At 37.7% G+C, this 23,738-nt stretch overlaps 3 protein-coding genes across 5 annotated transcripts; all 3 read right to left on the bottom strand.

Annotated features, from left to right (window-relative positions):
• Positions 1-355: 355 nt before the first annotated feature.
• Positions 356-11,291, bottom strand: LOC124156234 (mevalonate kinase). Of its 2 annotated transcripts, none has more exons than XM_046530642.1 (5): positions 11,061-11,291; positions 6,184-6,418; positions 5,783-6,079; positions 2,822-3,046; positions 356-1,599 (listed from the first exon to the last, which is right to left on the bottom strand). In XM_046530642.1, exons 1-5 carry the CDS (start codon positions 11,267-11,269, stop codon positions 1,318-1,320), a joined length of 1,248 nt encoding a protein of 415 aa, XP_046386598.1. In that variant the 5' UTR covers positions 11,270-11,291; the 3' UTR covers positions 356-1,317. The 2 variants fall into 2 exon arrangements, with proteins under 2 accessions (XP_046386598.1, XP_046386600.1); XM_046530644.1 differs by lacking the exon at positions 11,061-11,291 and adding an exon at positions 7,367-8,075.
• A 98-nt stretch (positions 11,292-11,389) lies between these two features.
• On the bottom strand, positions 11,390-22,943 carry LOC124156235 (bolA-like protein 2). The gene is made up of 3 exons (XM_046530645.1): positions 22,737-22,943; positions 12,635-12,729; positions 11,390-11,638 (listed from the first exon to the last, which is right to left on the bottom strand). The coding sequence occupies exons 1-3, from the start codon at positions 22,800-22,802 to the stop codon at positions 11,530-11,532; spliced, it is 270 nt and encodes an 89-aa protein (XP_046386601.1). The 5' UTR covers positions 22,803-22,943; the 3' UTR covers positions 11,390-11,529.
• Positions 20,465-22,901, bottom strand: LOC124156233 (dolichyl pyrophosphate Man9GlcNAc2 alpha-1,3-glucosyltransferase). 2 transcript variants are annotated; one of them, XM_046530640.1, is made up of 2 exons: positions 22,815-22,901; positions 20,465-22,334 (listed from the first exon to the last, which is right to left on the bottom strand). In XM_046530640.1, exon 2 carries the CDS (start codon positions 22,268-22,270, stop codon positions 20,768-20,770), a length of 1,503 nt encoding a protein of 500 aa, XP_046386596.1. In that variant the 5' UTR covers positions 22,271-22,334; positions 22,815-22,901; the 3' UTR covers positions 20,465-20,767. The 2 variants fall into 2 exon arrangements, with proteins under 2 accessions (XP_046386596.1, XP_046386597.1); XM_046530641.1 differs by having other exon boundaries at positions 22,737-22,824.
• Positions 22,944-23,738: the final 795 nt, after the last annotated feature.

Below are 23,738 nucleotides of genomic sequence, written 5' to 3' on the forward strand. Positions count from 1 at the left end.
AACTTTTGTTCGGACCCGCAATACTTCTGGGTGTTGACTCCATACTTAGCCCCCCCTTGTCCTTATCCTGAATCTGCTGCTGACCGCAAGCATGCATCTGTCTTAACTTTGTTCTGGTGCGACAATTGACAAAAACTAAGCTACAAGTATCTTGACTAAAGGTTTGTAGGCTTTCTCCAGGAATAGCGATTGTAAAATTTCATCGAGTTTGGCATTGGATATTGCTACTGACGGCCAACATTTCATGAATGCTTCAATGTCTCAGCGAGTGACTCAGGTGAGCGGGTGATGCGGAACGAAGAAAAAAAGAGGCAATTTGAATACGCAGGAAAAAGTATTGCAGATGATGAACTGATAAAATATCAAAAGGTATATTATTTTTATTGAATAATTATTGATACAGATTTTTTATAAAAGATAAATATTAGTTTTCAGCTGCCCATAGGCTGGAATGCCTTCTTACATTTCTTTGGCTTCACCAATGAAGTATACATGCAACTTTTCACCTATAAAATGCACAAGTACTACTGAAAATGTATATGAAACAAAGGCAGTTGGTTTTTGTCAATAGTGTGAGGACACTAACAAAATACAACTTCATTTTAAAGCAAGTAAGATTTGCGTGGCATTATAAAAGAAAGTTCCTTTAATATTTATCATAGCATCTTATATGGAACCTGAGATGTTGATGCGCATTAAAATTATAAGTACATACATAAAGTGTCCTTGCCTATAAGCAGTGCTGTAATTGGGCCGGTATGGCATACCCCCTAAAATCCAAACTTGTTATAAGCGTACTGGTTTAACTACATTTTTAAATCTAAATAATAGCCCAGCAGTAATTTGTCCAATGGATTTCAGAAAGACAAAGCGGAAGTGACTAATGAATTGTTCAGAGTTATCTCGTGGCACAACTTGAAACTAATATAAGAGTTGGAGTTTGACATTTCAATCGCAGTCGTATAACAATGTTCAGCTGCAGGAAATTTTTGGTGAGTAGCCTAAAGTTTTTTCCCAACTACAGTACTGCCTATATGGCCTGAATTTGCCATTAAATATTGCTGAAAACTGATTGCAGTACACTTGTACTAAAAAATCAAATAAGATATATAATATTATACTTAATAGGTAACTTCAGGTGATGTGACAAAGTAATAAAACCCATGTTGTAAGTATTTTCTTAGGTAAACCTAACAAATTGCAATTATGCTAATTTCTATTGGTATGAAAACTATCAATGTTAACAATAAGATAAAATATATCCATCCTGAGCGTAAAAATATAATTTTGTGGACAAATAACAAGTAGTCAACCTACTCATGAAACCTGCATTTTCACTCCAATTCCACCAAGCCAAACCTCTTCGGATAGATATCCAGATTCAGCAAGGGAAACTTTCAATTTAGTCAAGGTATCAATTTGCTTCTCAGAATCCTCTCTTCCAGCTGGTAATAGTAGGATTGCTAATCCACCACCGCCAGCCCCAGTCAGTTTTCCATGCAAGCCAGCCACCCGGCGACCAAGGGATATAATTTCGTCCAAGGCTGGATGTGATACTCCAAGGGACCAAAGGAGACCTTGATTTATATCCATTAGGTCCTGTATGAATCAAGAGTTAATTATGATTATAAAGTTGTATGTATTACAGCTTGCACCAAAACAGTTATATATAAGCATTACAATGCAAAAAAATGTATACAAACATATGAGATTCAAATCACACCACAGCCTGTGCAACAAAAATTCTGACAATCAGCAAATTTATAGAACAATTTTTGTGCACTTATTAATGTTTTCACTAATTTCATCCGCTGATTCCGAGTCTCAATGAGGTACTTGAGATTACAATGAAAATTAATTTAAAATAGGTAAGATTTTGAAATTGTTTGTCACCTATTTAGTTTCAAAGTTAATGCTTTTATGTTTTAATACATTATGCAGTTACGGGCAGTATTTATCGGTGCAGAAAAGAGGAAAAAATGAGATTTTTCTAAGCAACATTCTACTTCCCCAATTCACTGTAGAGAAAATGCTAACGGATTTTGGACATGGAAAACCCATCAACAGTTACGTATGCAATTCCATTTCGAAAGAGATGAGATCGAAGACGATTTTTAAAAATTGGAAGGAGACTTTGTAGTTGGGATTTATACACATATGTAGTCACATTATGAAGCATTTATCTAATTTAACCAGTACAGAAGGTAAAGGACTTCAAAATGTGGTGGAGCAGAAAGGTGATGACGATCAAATGGATCGACCAAATTAGTAATGAGGGAGTGCTAAGAAGAGTAGGAGATAAGAGAAGCCTTACGAAAAACTTGAAAAGAATACAGGACAACTTTATAGACCTTATCCTGAGACATGATGCCTGATGAAGATGACTGTCGAGGAACAAGTAGATGGAAATGGAAGACCATGAGCAAAATATATGGAACAGGTAAAGAAGGATGTAAAAGAAGAGAAATTCATTGGTGTGAACAGATTAGCTGATAGGAGAATTGAGTGTAAGGCTGCGCTAAATCGATCTGAGGATTGTTGACCAGTGATGATGACAAAGGGAATGTATTTGAAAATTCTCAATTGTATGAGAACCTAAGGTAAGCACATTTTTGGAGGACAGACTTTGTGCTGCACTGGCTGCATTCACAAGCAAATGAGCTTTACCTATCAAATTAAATGAACTGGATTAACGCTTAAAACCATAATTTTTAAGCCCAAGATGATGGCTCAGTGAGCCGAAACGCGTTGTACGCATTAAAAATTCTTGTGGAAAAGTGCTACGACCTTTCATTTACTTAAATAGAAGAGCTAACATTACCTCCAAATTTTGATAAACCTCCACATCTTCAGGGTTATTTGCATAGGTTTTCAGGAGATCAATGGCTCTCAGGCATACTTTATCCATAGCATCCAAAATGCTCGACATCACTTGGGGATGCCGCTTCAGTCGCTCACCAGTGATTGCCACCATTGCTTTTGTCTGTCGAGCAACACCACTGTCCACTAACAGGACCCTTAATGGTATTTGTCCCATAGTATCAACCTACATGCAGAAAAAAGTCATTAACTTCCATTAATACATAATAAGCCATTTAAAAATTGATATTTTCTATAAAAAAATGGCAGCTTATTTAATCAATAAAAGTGGTGAGAGTAAATAGTCCTATCATATCCACCTCTTGACGTACAAAGTACTCAACCACTGTAAACACTACCATCTCATATCTCTGCCAATAGTTAACACGTTGCGTACCAGGGTATTTAAATTCCTAGGAATTCTGGGTGGAGGTGTTGAGATTGGAAATATGTACCTATTAGGGCGTAATGCCTTTGGTTTAAACATGGTTAAAAAGCTAATGTTTAGAATATAACTTTACCCAATCAAACGTTATGATGCATCAATTCATTATGAATAACGAAAAACAACTGAAAACGTACTAACGAATATGTATTGTATTCACCAGGAAAAACTTAAATCGTTTATTATGTATTGTACGCTTTAAAATTGTCTAGGTTGACGCGCCTAAATGACGAGAATCTTCGTCATCCGTCCGGAACGTTTGGGAAAAAATGACGAGAATTCTCGCCATCCGTACGCAACGTGTTAACAGTCTATACCTCTTTGGCATCAGAAGTTTGCAGGAGATATTAATCTGAGGAGTGATTGTGGTCAAATTTTTCAAGGTCTGTATCCAGAGACACAAGAGAGTGTGTGGCTTGTACAGAATGTCTCATAGTCCTAACCTACCTATATGTGATCTGACCACACACACACAGCTGACCAAGATGAGAGGAATAGACAGTTCAGCTTTTTTGTAGTCATATTAAATACAAATTGGTATCATAACTACATTTTCAATATTTAGTTAAACGTTTGATGAGTTAAAATTTGAGATTATTAAAATTTTGCATCACTGCACTATCTGGGCACACCAAGTGGCATCAACTGAAGAGAAGTGGGTTGCACCTAAGGTTATAAGGACAGGGTGGCAGAGGCTGTGGGCAGTTGCTTTAAGGTTCAATAAAGTTGAGTTGATCTTGGGAAGCTAAATAGCCAGTGTAACCTTCAACATTTACAAGGTAGGAGTGAGGATGCTGAGGAACATGTCACCACACAGCATGATGGCTCTAGCGCATAGAACCTTCCAGCAACTACCCAAAGCCTCTGCTGCCATGTCCTTATAACCTCAAGTGCTAACCACTTTTCTTCATCTGATCAATTAGTGTGCCCAGAGGATGAAGTGCTACATCGCCTCCAAAATATTGGTATGTGAACAGCGGCAACTCGATGCAGCTTCACTTCAAACACTGAGATAGTGCAGCGATTAATTTTAATTGTGGAAGCCTGCCTTTTAGAATTAAAATTTTGCAAGTTTATCAAAATATTAATCTCAACTGGAAGTTTTATGATGTCTTTTGAGGTAATTAAGTATCCTCTACAATCCCTTGATAGAAGGAAACAGTAACTCTATGCCTTCAGTTCTTAAGCATAGGCATTTTAAAAATGGGGTTAGCTCATGAATAGTATGTAATGTGTTCAGTGAGACTTGATGCTAAAACCTTCATACCATTAGTTAAGGGAAGGTTCCTCAGTAAAAGGCTATTGCAAAACTAAGACAACAAAAGTGTGCGATGTGTTGAACACTGACCGTCGTCTGAGCATCCAAGCAATCGCAGAAGATATTGGAATTGACAAGATGACCGTTCACGCTATTGTTAAGAACGATCTGGTCAGGAGGAAGGTCTGTGCGAAGCTGGTGCCAAAACACCTGACGGACGAGCAAAAGGAGCGTCGTGTTGCAGTTGCTTCGGAAATTCTTGATTGCCTGCAAACCGAACTGTATATTTTTGACAGCCCAGATATGGCACCACAAGACTTCATCCTATTCCCCAAGATCAAGAAAGTACTGGATGCCACGAGGTTCGGGACTCTGGAAGCCGTTCAACTCGCTACAATGAGGGCTCTAGATGCCTTAAAGGTTGTCGACTTCTAGGGGGCATTCGAGCCCTGGAAAATCTGGTACCAAAGGGTTATCAACTCCAATGGGGACTACTTTGAAGATTTGTAGAGGAAAAGTGTAGAAATTTTGCCAATAAATGTTTTCTGAGCTCAGCCCAGTTACTTTTTATACAAACCCTGTATAGCTAAACATTTTTTGTACTTGATTTAAGGTTAAAAAAAACAGCACTTTTCCATAATGTTACTAAATTGATAATTTAACATGGAAATATTAAAATAGAGACAAAAAATGCACAATGGATTATTTTAAACTAGACAAAGTGAAATCTGTAACTATAAACTGCATATTCAATGGAGTTTTAAGAGAGTAAGATTTTTAAAAATTGAGTTGCTTTGAAGTATAAAAGAAATTTACTTTCAGACAAGATAAATTATTGCTCAAACACTTACGGTATTTCTCCAAATATTTTTTGGCTTCAATTTTGAGGCTTCAGTTTTGGGAAAATTAAGAAAAAAATTTGCATATAAATATAGTCCCTCCTTTACTTTTACCAAAGGCATTTTTGGAAAAATTAAGGGGGGACTATATTCAGCTAAATACGGTAAATGGAGATCTGTAGTACAAAATCCAATGGGAAACTATTCCACCATCATGAAGAAACAGTGGGATGATGCCTTTTTTATTTCAAGAGAATATTGCAGTAGAGCTTGTATCTCACTATGGTATTTCATCTCTGATGCAGGTAGTGCCTCTTTAAGTTCACCATCATTATACTTCCCTGTGTTTCCAAAATTAAATTACACGTTATTAAGTCTCACCTGGCCAGATTTGAAGCGCACCAGACCACCAAATGTACAAATAGCACTGTCAACACCAGAGGGACGACCATGCATGAGTCTCTCCCCAGAGTTAGCCAAGCGACGAATCTGCTGCAGCTGATCTTGTGAGAACTCCCCAAAACCCCATGTTTTATCTTCATCAGAGAGTGCATGAATTAGATGCAATGAAGCCGCAGCCAAGCAGACGCTAAAAGCAGCTGAGCTACCAGCACCTGCTCCCACCGGAAGCTTTGTGTCAACATGAAAAGTTGCTGCTGGTACGATTGGCCATTGATTCTGTAAAATTTCCAGATTGACAGAAAGATCCCAGCCAAGCAAATGTAACCATATGAGACAGCTTTATGATTAGCAATTTGAACCCAAATGTCAGAACTACCTACCCTAAGGTCATTGTTATGCAGTATGACTTCACGACCAGCACACAAAAGCAAATGGAAAAGGCATGCAAGGGCTGTTTCTTGTTGAGGCTCCAAAGTTTCACCTTCAGCATTTAAACTCTTCACAAGGGAAAGGGATGCTTCAATAGGAATGTCTTCATCATTTTTTAGGGCTGGAATAATTGCGAGGTCTTTATGTTCACGAATTATTTTCACCATATCTGCTACTATGTAAGTCCTAAATAAAAACAAAAACATTCTCTAGACACTATTTCTGATATCAAATCTATTCAACATTTTTCAATTTCCTTAATAATATTATTAAAAAAATATTTATGATAACTTGAAAATCAAGTTGTACCATCTCTATTATTGAATCTCATGTCATACATTCTCGCTAAATCAGAGGCATTGTCTTTAGGACAACACAATTCCCATAAATTTCATGAATTAAGTTGTAGTAATTTGCAAAAATTTCCCAATGCGAATAAACCATATTCCTTTTATGTAGCATCGCAAAGGAAAGAAAAAGTAATAACTGAAGAAATGGGAGATGAGTTAGCGAATCTAAGAAAAACTTTTTGTTTCAATGAAAAAATTAAGGTACATTATTATGTTTTTGAAAATCAAGTCTTCGAGCCAGTTAAATCAAAATATAGATAAAATAATACAGTAAAACCTAGATTTTATGTAGCTTGAAGAACCACAAAATGAGTGCTGAGCATGTAAAATTAAGAGTAGGTGAAGAGGTAAACAAACGGTGCACCACTTGGTCTTAAATATTGATACATAAAAATCAAGAACTACGAAAAAAAAACAATTCGAGTAGAGTCAAAGTTTTACAGTAATTAAATCTGCAACTGCATGGAATTTAATTTAATAACATACTTCAGTAAGGAAAATATTTGTAAACAGCTCATTTTCTTCAATAACAGCTATACACTCTCATGTTTATTAGCATGAAATAGACATGATGTAAAATTAATCCTTGTCCTCTTCCCCACATACCACAGGCACGTTAAGTGGAGTTACAACATGCTACGGAGATTAGAAAGTACAGGGATGTATAACCAAAGCCAGTAAGGTATTAAGATTTCAACATACATGGGTGTTATGGTAAGTGGTAAAGTATCATGAGAATAAGAACTTAAAACTAAAAAAATTGTAGTGTGTGTAGCCATAATACCTGAATGGTAATCCTTAGGAAGCAATTAAGCACACAAGGTGGTCATAGGAATTCAATATCTCCTTGAATGAAGAGGAAATCAGAGAAGAGGCATTTGGGTGAAAACCAAATACATATATAAAATCTACCCAAAGACACAGCTGCAATATGTAGCAAACTACGATCATATCATAAAGAGGCGTTTATGTCTGCACTGTGCATATATACTTCTACAATATATATCTCTGCAAAAATCATCATATCACTTGGCATCCATTCTATAGATCTGTAATTGAAGAATAGATGATGAAACAAGGCTATTCTCTGGTGAAACATGGAGGATGGAATCCTGACACCATTTACTCAACGAGAATAGTTTCACAGAGGAATGAAATTAATCCAAGCTGAAATGAAAATGTCAGGTACCAAGGTTCCACAAAAGTTAAGCATTTCTGGGAAATATGTACGTTACTAGCAATATATCTCTGCTGACAACTAACCTGCCCACTGCCACTGTAAATATTTAGAGGGATTCATGAAGCAAATTTTTAAATTCATATTACAGGAAAACCTCTTTACATTGTAATGGAGGGGACCAAAATTTGGGCAATTTGATGTATGGAGGTTCACTATAGAGAGGTTTTCGTGATAGGCACCATTGTTTCATATCCTTCGCAAATGAAAGGCACTACTGTCTTTTAAACCATTATATTTATGTGTTTAAACAAACATGCATGCATCAGTGAACATATATTTATGATTTGATAATTACAGAAAGCAAGCACTATCGCATGATTTTTACCATGATTCGAGAGAAAATGATGTGATCTCTCTCAATTCAACGGTCACTTAAAATGATTAGGATAGTTGGATACCTTTATTTTATTTACTGTTAGGTATGCTCTCATATTGAACAAAATGGCCACAACATAATGATTAACGTGAAAATTACAGCATATTAAAGGCATATAAGAAAAAAAAGTGAAACATTTATTGCTGAAAATGCCATTCCATGTACATAATCGCAGCTGCATTAATGGTCTCTTGTTGTCTCAGTACGATTTGCGGAGGTAGTTAGGTCGTCTCGGGGGTATCTCCTTGGTATGATAAGTAGAGGTTTTACGATGTAAAGAGGTTCACTACATAGAGGTTTTACTGTATCTTCAAAAAGTAAATTTCACAGAATTTATTTCTTCAATGAGGTCAACGATTCCATAAACTATTAATGGATTTCAAGAGCTACACTTTGATGGTGCCCTTCATCGGCAGACATGAAAAATAAATGCACAAATTCAAGTTTGGGAGACTATAGTTTAATCCAATTTTCATCAAAATCTGGCAATCGGAAAACTTCATCACTATAATTATTTCAAAGGGAACAGTGCAGATACATATATCACATTCATTTGAGACAGTGTGACTGATAAGCTTTGTAGGAATATAATTTTAGTTGATTCATATCAATGAATTCTCAACTGTGAAGAAATTTGTTAAAGATAATTTTTTTCACACTTGTGAAAAAGGATAGAGCAGATAAAAAAAATAAGTATTGACTCAATGGCCTAAGCAACCACTAATTAAGCATTAAATCAAACAGTATGTAGAAAATTATACCTTCAGGAAACTTGTACTGTGACTATTACATTTAATGTATCCAATTTAGGAAAGAATAAAGTATAACTCAAAGGAAATATGAAACACAAATACTGCTTGAATACATTAAATGATTTCTTAAGTTTAATAATCTTGCACATAATCAGGAAAATTATAATGTATGAGGAGCATAATGTTAATGTATGTGGGTAATTATGTAATGATCCAATGCCAAATAACACAGTTTGTTCTGAGACTATGCTTCCAAAACTATCCTCAAAGGGTACACTAGGAAAATTAAAAATTATGACATCCATTATACTGTCTTATGGGAAAATGAATATCAATCTTTCTCTAACACAATAAAATTATTTTATCTTGAGAATTGGGGTATCATTCAGAATTTAACTTATTTAACGTCATGTACATTTTTAGTTTTTATTTAATGCCAAGCTATTCATCAGGAAAATATTGGGAAAGCCAGAAATACTCATGCCTTGTTTCAAACACAATTTTGGTAATGCAACAAAATAAATTTGAGGGTTGAGTATGGTATTTACTAAAACATTCTTCATAGAACATTTGTACATGGGCTTTAAACTTCTTCCAAATTCAGACCTTTTTCTCTGCCCTCGAAGTATGAAATGGTACGAACACTATTGACTGTAATTAGCTGACACCATCCCCAGAAAATGTTTTGCTAAACATTCCATGGTTTCTCACCTATCTGTCAACACCAGGAAATAAGAACAGAGTTTCAGTGAGTGACTGGTCAGTGTGACTGGACACTCAATGATAGAATCAAATGTACGAAACCCATGAGAGAGGAGAGTTAATTGAAGATTTCAGCTGGAGATGGGATCCAGTGAAATCAGTTTCTAAGATACATGATAAGAAGAATGTGATAACTCACCTGAAGGAAAGACCATATCAATTTACACAGTCAGTACATAGGAATAGACACAGAGCATGATAATTGACACAGTTTGCTCTAAATATGTTAGTAGAACATACATTTTTTAAATTTCAAATAAAAATGAAGTTGCTGACAGTGAAAATACAAACTACACACAAGTTTCAACAAGAATGCCAGTGGAAAACATAAAAATAACGGAAGAAGACACAAGATGTAATATTTTAAAAATCAATTCCTAATTCACATTTTCCTTTTTCTTATCCTGATGGCAGAGTCTATTGCTGCATACTGACTCAAAATAGCAAGCAAACCGACTAATTTCATGTTTCCTTTCAATCATCATCTTCTAAACTTGTGTATATTGTTTCAGAAGTATAGAAAGTAAATCAGAAAAAGGGATTAGACTTAAAAGAATCTATTATACCCTTTTTCCAAACTGACGGCAGGTGACCTTGAGCGCACTCGAGACCCACCCACTCTTCTAGCCAATCACAGAAGAGTGACAGGAGAAAGTATGTCGGAGGCTACAGTCTCTCTCCGACTTCCGTACAGTACAGATTGCTCTGCAGCTCGCACTCTTGTGACACTGAACCTGTTAGAGATCACACAGCATTTGTTCTGCCCCCCCCCCCCCCCCCCGGAACTGCATTTATTTCCAAGGGCTGGCAATGCTGGTCGGCCGGATAGAGGGTAAAGGAGGGGAATGGTGAGGTGGAAGGGGCAGCGCTTCTGATTGGCTACTAGCTTCCTGCCACCCACCCGCCGTCAGTTCGGGAAAAGGGTATACATTCAAGTAAATCGATTCAGCGAGGAGGTTTTCGGGGTTACTACTGTGTAGATTCATTTCTGCAGACGACAGTTTCACCGGCATTGCAGCAGACTTCTTCAGGTCAATGAAGACTTCATTGACCTGAAGAAGTCTGCTGCAATGCCAGCGAAACTGTCATCTACAGAGATGAATCTACGTGGTAGTATCCTCGAAAACCTCCATGCTGAATCATCATCACACCGCAAAAGCCTACACAAAGAAGTAAATTAATTATTTTTGGACAGATTTAATAAAAATTCACAGAACCCATTCACCTCAGCACTAAGACATAACAAAATTATAAGCATGTATCATGAGAAAAAGAAATATCTAGAAAGGAGAGAATATTGGGCATTACTACTGATTGCATGCTGAGGATAAAAATGCAACTATAAAACCTTTGCAAACCAATATTTGGAAAATCCACTCCCAAAGAAGCATGATGCGATGAAGATACTTGTAGTTTCGTACGGAGTCCAAGGCTGGCAGCAAGAGCTGTTCCACCATGTACAACTGAATGCTCTCCATGCAGAATAACTTTCCCGGGAGCAGACACTTCAAAATTTTCACCCCAAGCCAAAATTGCTACTTTCGCATCAGATGCCATTGCAAAGGGTAAAATTAAATATTTTTCTCAACACTTCTGGGTAGTTGACTTTCAATAAACCAAATCAGAATTTCGAAAAGCCAATAAAAATGAGAGAAACTCAATCCTCACAAGGACGTCTACCTCAAGAATTCACTTTATTGTATGTACTCTCATTATTTTCAAGCCACTGTAGGAAGATCACTACAATTATTAAATTTCACAGTTTTTGAATCTCCATCAGCAATCGATATTGCTAAATCAATTTATGATTATATTTATTATTGGGCCACTTTGCTCTTCTGTTCCTCCCACTGAGCTGGGGTCAGCGTTTTCTGAGAAAATGCATGGATGGTTGTAAGCTCCTCTTGCAAAGTTGAGTTGACCAACCTAAAATAGTTGACAGAGAATTTTACATCACTTTGTGTACGATAAGTTTTACAAAATACATAACTGTTTTCCAGGATAAAAATTTACACATGTATAGGCACACAGAAATCAACCAGGAGTATACCAAAATATAGATAAATAATGAAAAATAGGTAACAAATTCCATTATTGTTCCTTAAATGGCTATGTAAAGTAAGGGTCATTTCATGTGAGATCTACATAACTCTATTCAATTTCTTTCTAATTTGTCGCACATACGTAGATTTTAGCAAGACATATGAACTACCAACTTGTGGGGTACATAACGATTGACAGCAAAGAGCCTAGCAGAATAAGCTATTTTGCATGATAACATAACACATGCAAGATCATGAAATAAGACTCATAATACATTCGGAATGCATCCTTTTTGGCCAATCACTAAGGCTACGAAGAGATTTTTTCACAGAAGACTTTTAAAATGCAATTTTAAATAGAGAACATTGTGCTCAAAAATAGTTTTTATGAACATAAGCTTTGAAGAATACATGCATATTCTGATAACCTCAAGATTCAAGAGAGACTATCCATTCCCACCAGACCAGCTCCAATCATGTCTTTAAAACAAGTTCAGACCTTTTTCCAATCACAAGTTAAGTCAAGCCAATGAAATATGACTAAGAAAAAGCTAGGATTAACTGCTGGGAATTCAACAGACAGAATAGAATGCTATTCAGAGAGATCTATTTTCGATGAAATCAATCAATTACGCTTTAACTTTGTGATAATCTATGTTGAAATGAAAAATAAAAAACCTTGGTAACTTTTCACAGGAAATTTTTATCAGTATGTACAACGCGTTTCAATGCTAAGACGTCATTTTCATACCTGAAAAGTTACCAAGGTTGTTTTTTTTTCATTTCAGACCTATTTCCCTGCATGTCACAATAAAATTGCTTGTGTTCAATGGAGGCACCAATACAAATTGATTTAAAAAATGTCACTATCAAAACTTACCGATGCCTTTGCAAAAGAGGAAGGCCTTCAAATTTGGGTGAAACTATCAGTGCACTAAACTTTGCTCCACACCCATCAGAATCATCATGCACGTCCTAGAAAGGAAAATGAAAGTTTTCTGAAATTATGTAACTTCTGTTACAAATTGCCTATTTTTACAGATTGAAAATTCTACCGTTCCTAAGGTAATTATTAGTACATGAGAAAAAATTAGGAGCTTTCATGGAATGCAAGTTCATAAATTAATATGTATGTATGTATGTATGTACTCATATGATGCCCCTAATTTGAACATTCAATGAAATATTTCAGTTGATATCCAAGGATACAGTAAACTTAATCACTGAAGTTACTTCTACAGATGACCATTGCAAAGCATTAACACCATGCCTCAGCCAGAAGCAAAAGCAGACCTGCTGCATGCAAGCACAGGATTTCTTAGGAGAATAGGCAAATCACATAATATATATTAAACACTAAATAATTACTTTCCAGTCCTGTGGGCATCAAATTTATCAGTTTTAAAACTTGCTCTAGACTTATTTTTCCCATTAGAGGGCCCCTACGCTACTACTGAAGGAGGAAGTCTCATCACTAGTTCAAAGAATAATTTATTAGCAATGTAATCTAGAAAATAAGTTCCATTTTTGTCTGTAGGTTGCTAGGTTAATTTAAAGTTAAATGTGGTTAAAATGAACAAAAGAGGGGAACCTTCTGAATAGAATGAAATTTTCAGTCGTTGAAATTGAGCCAATAAAAAATTTGGTGAAAATAACAGCGCACTAAACTTTGAAAAACTACAGTTCAATAAAATGATAATTCTTCATAAACCGAGGCGATACAATGATGTCTTTGCGTTTTCCACCATTGGCATTCCCTAGGGATTTCAACACTCACACCAAGCTCTGACTTTCATCAAAATGCAAAGTGCAACAACTCGATCACACTAGCTCTTTCCATGAGCACATGCTTGAAATAGCATAATCCTCTAATTGCTAATTACCGCCAACTAGGAATGGTTCTAGCGGAGAATGCTCGCATTGTCTTTGAGGCCACCATAAAGCAAGTGTATGGCGCTCAGTTTCAGCAACAAATTTCAAGGGAGGTAGCTGTAATCCCCTCTACTAGGAGCCCTCCATATATGTAATCCTCACCAGATGACCTTAAGGAAAAATAGTGTAACACCTAATTTTGAGTGGTTTGTTTTGGTTTTGGTGTGACGAAATAATAGCAAAAATAAGCAGCAGAGGTGGAGTGAGTTAATTAATAATTAATTGTTGGGATTGTTGACGGCGCGAGAGGAAGTAAAGAGGGGAGTCGGATTGTGATAGTTATGGCGGACGGGTGTTCCCTTGCTCCCGAGTTTGTATTATTTAAAGTGAAATAAAATGTTTGAAAGTAACGTGAAAACGAAGTGAATTTAATTGAAGCGTTACATTTTGGCGCCGCAACGTGTAGGGCACGACTTCTCGAGAGGATCGAGACCACGGAACGCCTGAGGAACGAGTCGCGTCGTAGAGAGCGGGAATTCAAGATGGCGGGAGTGAAAAAATTTTACGAACTGAAAAAGGCGGATTTACAAAGTTTGTTGAGGGATCGGGGATCAACGACCCAAGGGGCGAAATTTGAGCTGCAGGAGCGTTTAAAGCCACTTTTAATAAAAGAAGGGGTAGATATAGAGACACATGAGTTTGAAATGGAGACGCAGGACCAAGGATACAGTGACCTACGGGTGCTACTAAGACAGATGCTAGAAGAACAGAAGAGTCGAAATAGAAAATGGGAAGAAGAACGGGAGAGTCGAGATAAAAAATGGAAAGCAGAACGGGAGAGGCGAGATAGTAAACAAGAAGAAAGAGACAAAAAGTTGGAGGAGACAATGAAAAGCATCAACGAAGGGCTAGCGGCGTTTCGGCGAGAATGTGAGGGGAGAAAGGAAAAACAAGCGGAGGAAGTGCCCGGGAAGATGGTGGACGAGATAGGACAAGAATCCACCTCAAAGGCAGCTGGGCTGGATGAGGAGGCGGTCCAACACATCGTGCGTGAGAGGGACGCGAGACCCAGCGTCACAATGACATCCGCGGTACAGTTGAAGGTACCGACGTTCGATGGGAGGCATACATCAGGACCCCGTGAGGAGAGTGCGTGGAGGACGTCGGGAGGCGCGTTACAGCACAACCAGCAGCACGGATGGGACTCGAGGAAGTCGCAGCAGCAGGAGTGGCAGGCGTCGAGCCAGCAGAGAGAGGGACGACGAGACAAAAACTTTCGCGGCGATGGATACGTTCACCGGCCGGGCGAGATATCAGCTGATCAGCGGCCTGCACTAAACAATGTAGCGGAGGCGCGCCAACCGGAGCGACAGCACCTTGTCAATTCCATGATGGCGGAAAGAAGCAGTCACATAACCGAGCTTGGATCGGCGGGAGAAGGTGACTCTGAGAGGATCGCGAGAATATTTAGGATACGTGAAGGTAACGTAAGAAGGGACGAAGGTCGGGTGAAGAGAAGAAGGAGGAAGGAGAAAAGGAGGAGAGTAAAATTTAAAATGGGGCAATTAGATAGGTGGCGAGAGTGGTTACACCCTGGAGAGACGGTGGAAGGGTGATGTGACAGGAGAAAAGTGAGGGTAAATACATGTGTAATAATTTGATATGGGTGATTGCAGGAGTGTTTGTTGATTGTTTATTAAGTGCATGGTTGGTATTTATATGCTTGGAATGAATGATGACAGTGATGAATGAATGAGTAAAGTGAACGGAGAAGGGGAGTGATAAGTAAGAGAAGTGTGACAGATGGAATAATGAAATGCCGGTGTGTGAAGTGGAGTGAACTGTGTTTGTGTGATGGAAAAGGGGAAGTTCAAAACTGAAGGCGTTGGGGCCGCGCCTGTAACCCATAATACTTTGTTTTTGAAGGCTTTGAAAAAGAAAATTGCATGTCATTCCATTTTCTTTTCCAATGGGGCAAATGTAACACCTAATTTTGAGTGGTTTGTTTTGGTTTTGGTGTGACGAAATAATAGCAAAAATAAGCAGCAGAGGTGGAGTGAGTTAATTAATAATTAATTGTTGGGATTGTTGACGGCGCGAGAGGAAGTAAAGAGGGGAGTCGGATTGTGATAGTTATGGCGGACGGGTGTTCCCTTGCTCCCGAGTTTGTATTATTTAAAGTGAAATAAAATGTTTGAAAGTAACGTGAAAACGAAGTGAATTTAATTGAAGCGTTACAATAGGGAGGATTCACGCCCTAAGAATATATCCATCCTTCATCCCCAGTAAGAGCCGTAGCAATATCCCCATTTGTACCCAGACAGAACCCGTGGCTGGTATCCAGAATCTTTCAATCCCCCACCTATGTGCCGTCTTGAGCTGTTTTGTGCGGAATGATTCATTTTCTTCATGCACGTCGTTTGAAGTTGGTAAACATTTATCAGCAGCTTGTTTCTAAATATGGAGAGGATGTAATGAGTGAGTCAATGGTGAGGAGATGGGTTTGTGAAGTTAATGCAGGAAGACATTCACTTGAGAACAAAAGTGGGAGAGGCAGACTCTCCCTTGTCACACATGAACTTGCAGGAAGAGTTAAAAATCCTGTTTGCGAAGATTGCCTTACCACTTTTGACGAACACGGAAAAATCATGTTTCCCAGAGGTCTTATGATCCATCATCCATGAGATTATTTTGGAAAACTCAATTTTCAGAGAGCTTGTGCCCCATGGGTTCCGAAAGAGCTGATGCCAGAACACAAGACACAATGAGGGGCTGCAGCTAGTGAATTTTTGGGCCACCACATTATTGAAGGTGATACATTCCTCAAACCCATTGTCACAGGAGATGAAATATGGGTGTTGCATTATAACCCTCAGAATAAACATCACTCCATGCAATCGAAACACACCACCTCGTAGGTGCAAAATATTCCAATTGTCAATTCCATCAGGAATGCTTGGGGACAAAAAGGAATTCTCCAGATTGATTTTTTGCCTCAAGGAAACATTATTCACCTCTAATATTGTGAGAACTTGAAGATATGCCATCAGGCCAGCCAGAACAATAAAAGAGGAATGTTGACCTTGGTGTGAGCCTCCTCCATGACAATGAATGGCTCACATTGCTTGTTCCCCAACAGAATTCTAGGATCAGTTTGGTTGGCATGTTCCGGCCTATCCACCACCTTGGCCTCATCAGGCTATCACTAGTTCACCAAAATGGAGGATGGTTAAGCTGGAGAACATTTCACAATTGACGAGGAGGTGAAATAAGTGGTCAACAACTGGACCAAGAAGGTACCGGAAAGCTTTTACAAGGAGGGGATTTCAAAGCCTATTTTCTCAGCATGCCAAGTCAGGGTTCCCACTCTAACTAAATTATAAAATTCACAGTTTTTCCAGGTTTTCAAGGTCTAATTTGCGTCAAATTCACAGTCTGTTTGATAAGCCATTTTAGGAATAAATATTGATTTCGTAAAAATCACTGGCCGCATGTTAACTAAAAATATGGCAAACACAATAAACACCGGGAATGCAAAACGCAGCAATGAAACTGCTCTTATGACATCACCTATCGTTAGCAAAATTTAGGGCCGGATAAAGGCTGTGAGTGAGAACAAGGAGGGTGATAAGGAAGTGAAGAGGTGTCTGATTTCTCGCCAGGGTTAATGATCACTTTGGTTAAAGGTCGTCCAATCTCGCAAGCCTTAAGGTCTGTGTGTCGTCATGACACACGGACCAATATTTGCGCTTCGAATACACGTGTGCAGATAAATGCATGGACAGTGTCTGCGAGTGACTGACCTATTTTTCTTTTGATCCGTCAATCGTAGATCTAAAATCAAGTTTGAGAGGCTTTTAAGGTTTCATGACGAATTTCACGGCTATTTCCAGGTTTTTTCACGGTAGACGAAATTCACGGCTTATTCACGGTTTTAAGGTTTTCACGGTTGAGTGGGAACCCTGCAAGTGTATTGAGGTCACTGGAGATTATGAAGAAAATAACACACACATCAAGAATGTTTTCTGTAAGTTGAAATTTTTTTCCAATAAAAACTAAATCTACAGAGAAAGATGTAACTAAGTATTCCCTTTCTCGAACCTTTCTCTAACCTCATTAAAACTGTTTTGTTGCATTAATGATGGGGGAGGGTGGGATTTCTCCTTCCCTCTCCAGCATGGATCTCCCACTTGCCTACGCACTCTAAGACCTCAAAACTTGAAATAATACTCAGAAGTTCAGCTTCTTAAATGCCACGGAAAATAATTTTTTTATCCCTCCCAAAACATTACTTTTAATAAGTCTAGTAGTTTTTACACACTAACTTGACCACTTCAGAGGGAATTCCAACATCAGGCCTTTCTTGAAAAAATATTAAAAATTCATTAAAATTAACAAATTCCTTTGAATGCATAATGATAATCAACTATACGTAGCAGTATAACATTCATGTCTGAAAGTGACAATGTCTAGCAATAAAACTGAAGACAATAACCACAGCTATTTTAATTACCGTATCTCTCCTAATATAGTCCCCCCCCCCAATTTTGAGGCTTCAGTTTCGGGAAACGTGAAAATAACGCGTTTATATATAGTCCCCCCCCTTTACTTTTATGACAGGCATTTTTGGAAAAAAGGGGGGACTATATTCAGACATTTACGATAAATGATAATTTTTCAAATGCCAAAGAAGGTCCATCGTTCTTGGCTTTTGAGTACATACCTCTACCTGATCATTGTGTATTTCTAAACAGGAGGATTGCGATTGTCATCCAACTTCTTCCCATGTTTCACATAAATTTTTGGCATCGGTATTTTTCTCTACTCAAAAGCAAATTTAGGTAAAAAATAAATTTCCTATTTTATTACAAGAAGTTTCAGTTTTCTAATCTCATCTACATTTAAATGTACCCACACAGACAATTTCAACATGTTCACATGCATACATCACTAATGTATCATCCAATCTATTTAATGTGTAATGCCTATGCTCCTAGGAAATCGCTTGCTCCAGTGCAGACCACTCTCCCCTTTTTCTCTGCAGCATGCCTTGGTATGGCTCCTGGCTGGGGCACAGTGTAATGTATCTGTACTGTAGATGAGTCGATTCTTGATTCCACTGATTGTCAGGCACAGAGCCTAAATCGATCTCCTAAAGTCGATTCTGAGTCCATTTATTCCACGAAAATAAATATTTTGAAAATATTTGGGCATAATGGCTGCCATACACCTGAGCCATTGTGGACTATACACTATTAAGTGAACAATGTATCCCTGCAACAGTAAAAGTGTAAATTATTTGATTAAATCTGAGGATATATTACTAGAATACTAATTTGCTATTTTTGATAAATATGCTTTTTTGGGCCTCTAAAATGTCTTTCTTATTTTATTCTATTCCATTCCTAAATTTTAATGACAGCAATGCTACTGACAAATCAATATCCCACCTGTTAGTATGGATAAGAATCAATAAAATCAGAATCGATTTAAAGAATCGGAATTTTAATAAAAAAAAATTGCAATCAACTTATCCTGCCTATTTCAGCAAGAGTATACATAATTTTAATTTATTACAGCAGAAATTAATGGAAGAATGTTCCTTTTTTAAAGTGATTACTAGATTTTACTCATTACGTATGATAGGCATGAAAAACAGATTTTACTTCAACAAATTTTTAATAACACAATATATATTCATAATGAATCAATTGATTGAAATACAGTTGCATGGAAAAATAGGAATTCTTGGATTCGATATCGGATTTTGATTTGCAATAAATGATAAAAAGGCATTGAACTGTCAAATAATATTTGGAAATTAAGTTTTAATGAGAACAGAGTGATGCTGGGTAGAAGGGCATACTACCAACAATGGAACAACTCAATAAAATGTTTCGGCATTAATATGTATGAGATGTTACCCCAGAGTCAAGTAACATCAACCTACGCAACCATATACATGCATAGTGGGTTCACAACTTGGTATTGGTTAGTTTGCCTTTGGATAAAAAACCTATTAGGAGTGTACTGTCCATACAAACTGCAGACATTGATGGCTGGGCAAAATTTCTGCTCAGGATCACCAACATCCTAATCACAGTAACCAAATAGTGTGCAGCATCTTGTCATTGGAGGATGGGCCCTTATACTTTTAAGACAAAGGATTTTGATGTAACTATGACACTTCCATTGTATTTTCATCATGCTAGAGATACTTTTTGAGCCAGGCCTTCATTATAAAAAAAAACATCTATATTCAAAACAACTGATGAGACCACCTTGTAATATTTCCCAAGGTGCTTTCAGACATGGTCACCAAAAATGGCTAATCAATAGCAATAACTCCAATCTCAAAAATCAACATCAAGACAAGCATCTCGGGGGGTACACAGGTCCACAATTCCAAATGAAGCCGACGTTTATCCAGTGAAGTTTTATCTTCAGGATTGAGAGAAACTCCTACTATACTTGCCTCTACCCTGAAGACAATATCTGTCCAGGATTTGAACATCAGGTATAATTACCGTATTCCTCCGAATATAGTCCCCCCCTAATTTATAGGCTTGAGTTTCGGGAAAAAATTAAAAAAAATGGGTTTGAATATAGTCGCCCCCCTTAACTATTATCAAGGGCATTTTTGGAAAAAAGGGGGGGACTATATTCAGACATATACGGTAATTGATTACGAGACTCAGACAACCATTTTTGCCAGGAAATACTCTACATGTCAAAGTAATGTGAAATGTTCCTGTTGGTTTAAGACTGGTATAAAGAAGATTGTCGAAATAACTTATATGTTTTACCAGGATAAAGGCTCCAAAAAATGACAAGAAAATATCTTAATCAATTTTATTAAAATTGGTGCAAAGGTAACAAAATCTAAGATTTTGGTTTGAACATATACATTTCATGACAATATGACCATGAGAAATGACTACATTCCCAAAAAAATGAATTACTTGGTTAAATTAATAAAGTATTAAAATTATTCAGACAAAGTTCATTCATAGGACTTTCATGGCCCATTGTAGTGTAACTATTTGTTGTGTCTTCTGTATAATTAAAAAAATGAAATTCAATGAGAACATAAATGCCACCAATGAGTGTTTTCCAGCATAACCAATAATTAAGGATTGTGTCATACCTTCTCTGAAGGTAGGGTGAATTGTATCCAATTAAAATATACGAAAAATGGAATGAAATGAGCACAGGAAAAGGCAGAAATCAACAAAGGAAAGAGGTCAGGGTAAATTTCAGGAGGTTTAATGGTAAGGTATGCCCATATCAAAATAACAAAAATAGTCAGTGACATTACTGCAGCATAACGCACAAGAATGTTAGATTGCATCAATACCCTGAATGGAGAATTTTTGGGCGGAGACTCAAACCCTGATGCAACAAGGAGGCACAACAATGGGTACAGAATAGTCAAGCACACTGCTGGGATGGTCAAACCATCCCGAGTCAGTAGAGGAAACATACTTAAAGTAGTAATGCATAAAAACCACAAGTGAGGCAAAACCAGAGCAGGCTGCATCCACCAGTCCTGAGATGCTATCAAGGCCACGGGCAGTGCAACTAACAATATGCTCTTCTCATGCACGTGATAGGAGAAGAGGAAAAAGGCCAAAGATGAATTCACTAAGGCAAGATGCAATCTCTTCACTTCTGGGCGCATGACCAAATCGACACAACTCGGAAGCACGGCAATAGCCGTGGCTGCCAGGCAAGCACGGGCCATTCCAACATTTCCCCATGCCCTGTGAAACTTGTAAAGAACAGATGCAGAACACCAAAAGTTGGCCACTTTATCTTCATATGGTCCTCGGTTGAAGGGAAAAAGTCTTATGAGAGTGTGCTTTGCAGCGTCATTGACAGCCAAAGGCAACCAAATGATGGAGAATGTGAGCAGGACAGCAGACCCAATTTTGGCCAATTCATAAAATTTTCTTGTGTAACTTTTTTGCTGCAAGCATGTTCCAAGAAGGTAAAAAAAGAAAGGCAGCGCATGATACAGCTCCATTTGTTTGTAGTTTACTGCCAATGTAAATAATATGGCTCCAATTATATTACAATTCCCCATAATCGCAGCAATCGCGGCAATCATGAAACCAATAGATACCGAATTATACTGAAAGTGTCCATGATCTATTAAAATCAAACCAGGGTATGCTAACACCAACAGCACTAGTGGGAATCCACTTCTTGTCTTGCTGGGATTCGCACGACGCCTAGCTTCAGAACACCACCAAAACACTGCCGGAATAAAAACTAATATATCCGCGAGTATCACAGAAACCCTCATGAAGAACTTGTGGCTATAACTCTCATAACCTCTAGATTTAAACAAAGCAATGAACTCAGGATTGACCCACTGGGCGAACACTCCACAAATGAGACTGTGGTAAGCTGAAAGGGGAGGATAGTCCAGGCCCCAGTAGAGAAGGTCATTGTTAGTTGAGTTTTGGTACCACTCCTTCACTGGTAAGTGGTACGTGATTTCCATCCAGTGTCTTTGGGCCTCATAGTCACCGAACATTGGCGGCTTTCCTTTGCCTGAGTAGGAGTGAAGGGATACGCCCCAACGAAGAAGAAGAGCAAGCACAGCATAAAGGGATAACGCCTCCGGTGAGTTTGCCATCTTTGGTTGGTTTAGAGTCGAATCTTAGAAGACCTCTTGCGAGACATTTAGCTAATAATTATCCCTGTAGAATAAAGAGCATTTACTTCCACACGCATGTCGTATAAATGTTATTATTATAAGGTAATTCCACGAAAATGTAGACTAGCACTACGCTACGCTTTTGCTTGAATTACGTCACATAATAGTTTTTAAAAAGTCAAATAGAGATTATTAATACTATAAACACCCTTAATGACACTTAAAAAAATCCCGGTGGCGATGCGAGAGTATAAGTGGTTTAAATTCAGAAAAAACACCTATTCTCAAAGTTTCTAACGACCAACATTTCTGAAGTACGGCTTGATGTAGGGAAAATACAATACATGGGATTTAAGCTATAATAAAGCATGCAAACCAAATGAAACAAAGTAAATATTAACTACAATAATTTGAAGAAAGTTTAATGATGAGTAGTTGCTCTCACCACATGAGTTGCTTCAAGAGCTTTGCTAAGCTTTTCTGTAAGGTAAGAAGCCGAATATTTGGACATATTGATCTTCACCTGGAATTGGACGACTCCGCTCTGGATTCCAATGAATTTAATTAACAACACAGCACACAAGCCACAACTTTTAGCACAAATAATTAATTCTGTTTCAAATGACTGTCCACGTCGGTTTCGCCGAAAAGTATTTTTGAAAGCGATTGTGGCGCTACCAGCGACTAATATTAGAACCACGTGATCAGCTGGTTCGCTGGCTCGATGAGCGCTTTCCATGAAAGCGTATTAAGTACGTACACGAGCATCTATACAAACGTAGCTATAAAATAGTTAGAGTTTAAGGTCCAATGTGACGTAACTTAAGGCACACATCTTTTAAGATAATTTTTTTTCCTTATTTTATTACCTCACTTCACCTTCGTATTGAATTTAGTTGTAAAGTAGGGCAAGGGCGGATCCAGGATTTTTTCTGGGGGAGAGAGTGGGGACACAAGGATCTGACAGACAAACAGTCTTCTAATATTTAGGATTAAGAATAACATACAACAATTATTGCACGAAATAAACTATTTTTTGGCAATATAAAAGTTATTACTATGAAAATATTTATAAGTTACATTTGTTCATAATAACGTGACAGTTTTCTATTATGTTTGCTTTAGAGAGCTAATATTTTTTTTTTAACTCGCGATGAATAAGGGATCTGATTTTCTACCTTTCGTGTCATACCATATCAGATTGCTACCTTCTTTTTTATTTTACTACTCTCCGGCCGGCAAGAGTTGTCCGATGACAACAGCAACAGCATGGTTTGCAACCAGCTGCTGTCCTCTAAACACACCTCAGAAGCCCTTTGTTTACATGTGACATGGGCATTTCCCTTTCTTACCTGGCAACCTTGTCCCCTACCCCAAGACCCTTCTAGCTGTCATTGGGCAATTCTCTCGTCACCCAGACAGTATAGGGTTATAACTTTTGATACTC

The sequence above is a fragment of the Ischnura elegans genome, chromosome 3 (genome assembly GCF_921293095.1).
Source record: "Ischnura elegans chromosome 3, ioIscEleg1.1, whole genome shotgun sequence".
NCBI lineage: Eukaryota > Metazoa > Arthropoda > Insecta > Odonata > Coenagrionidae > Ischnura > Ischnura elegans.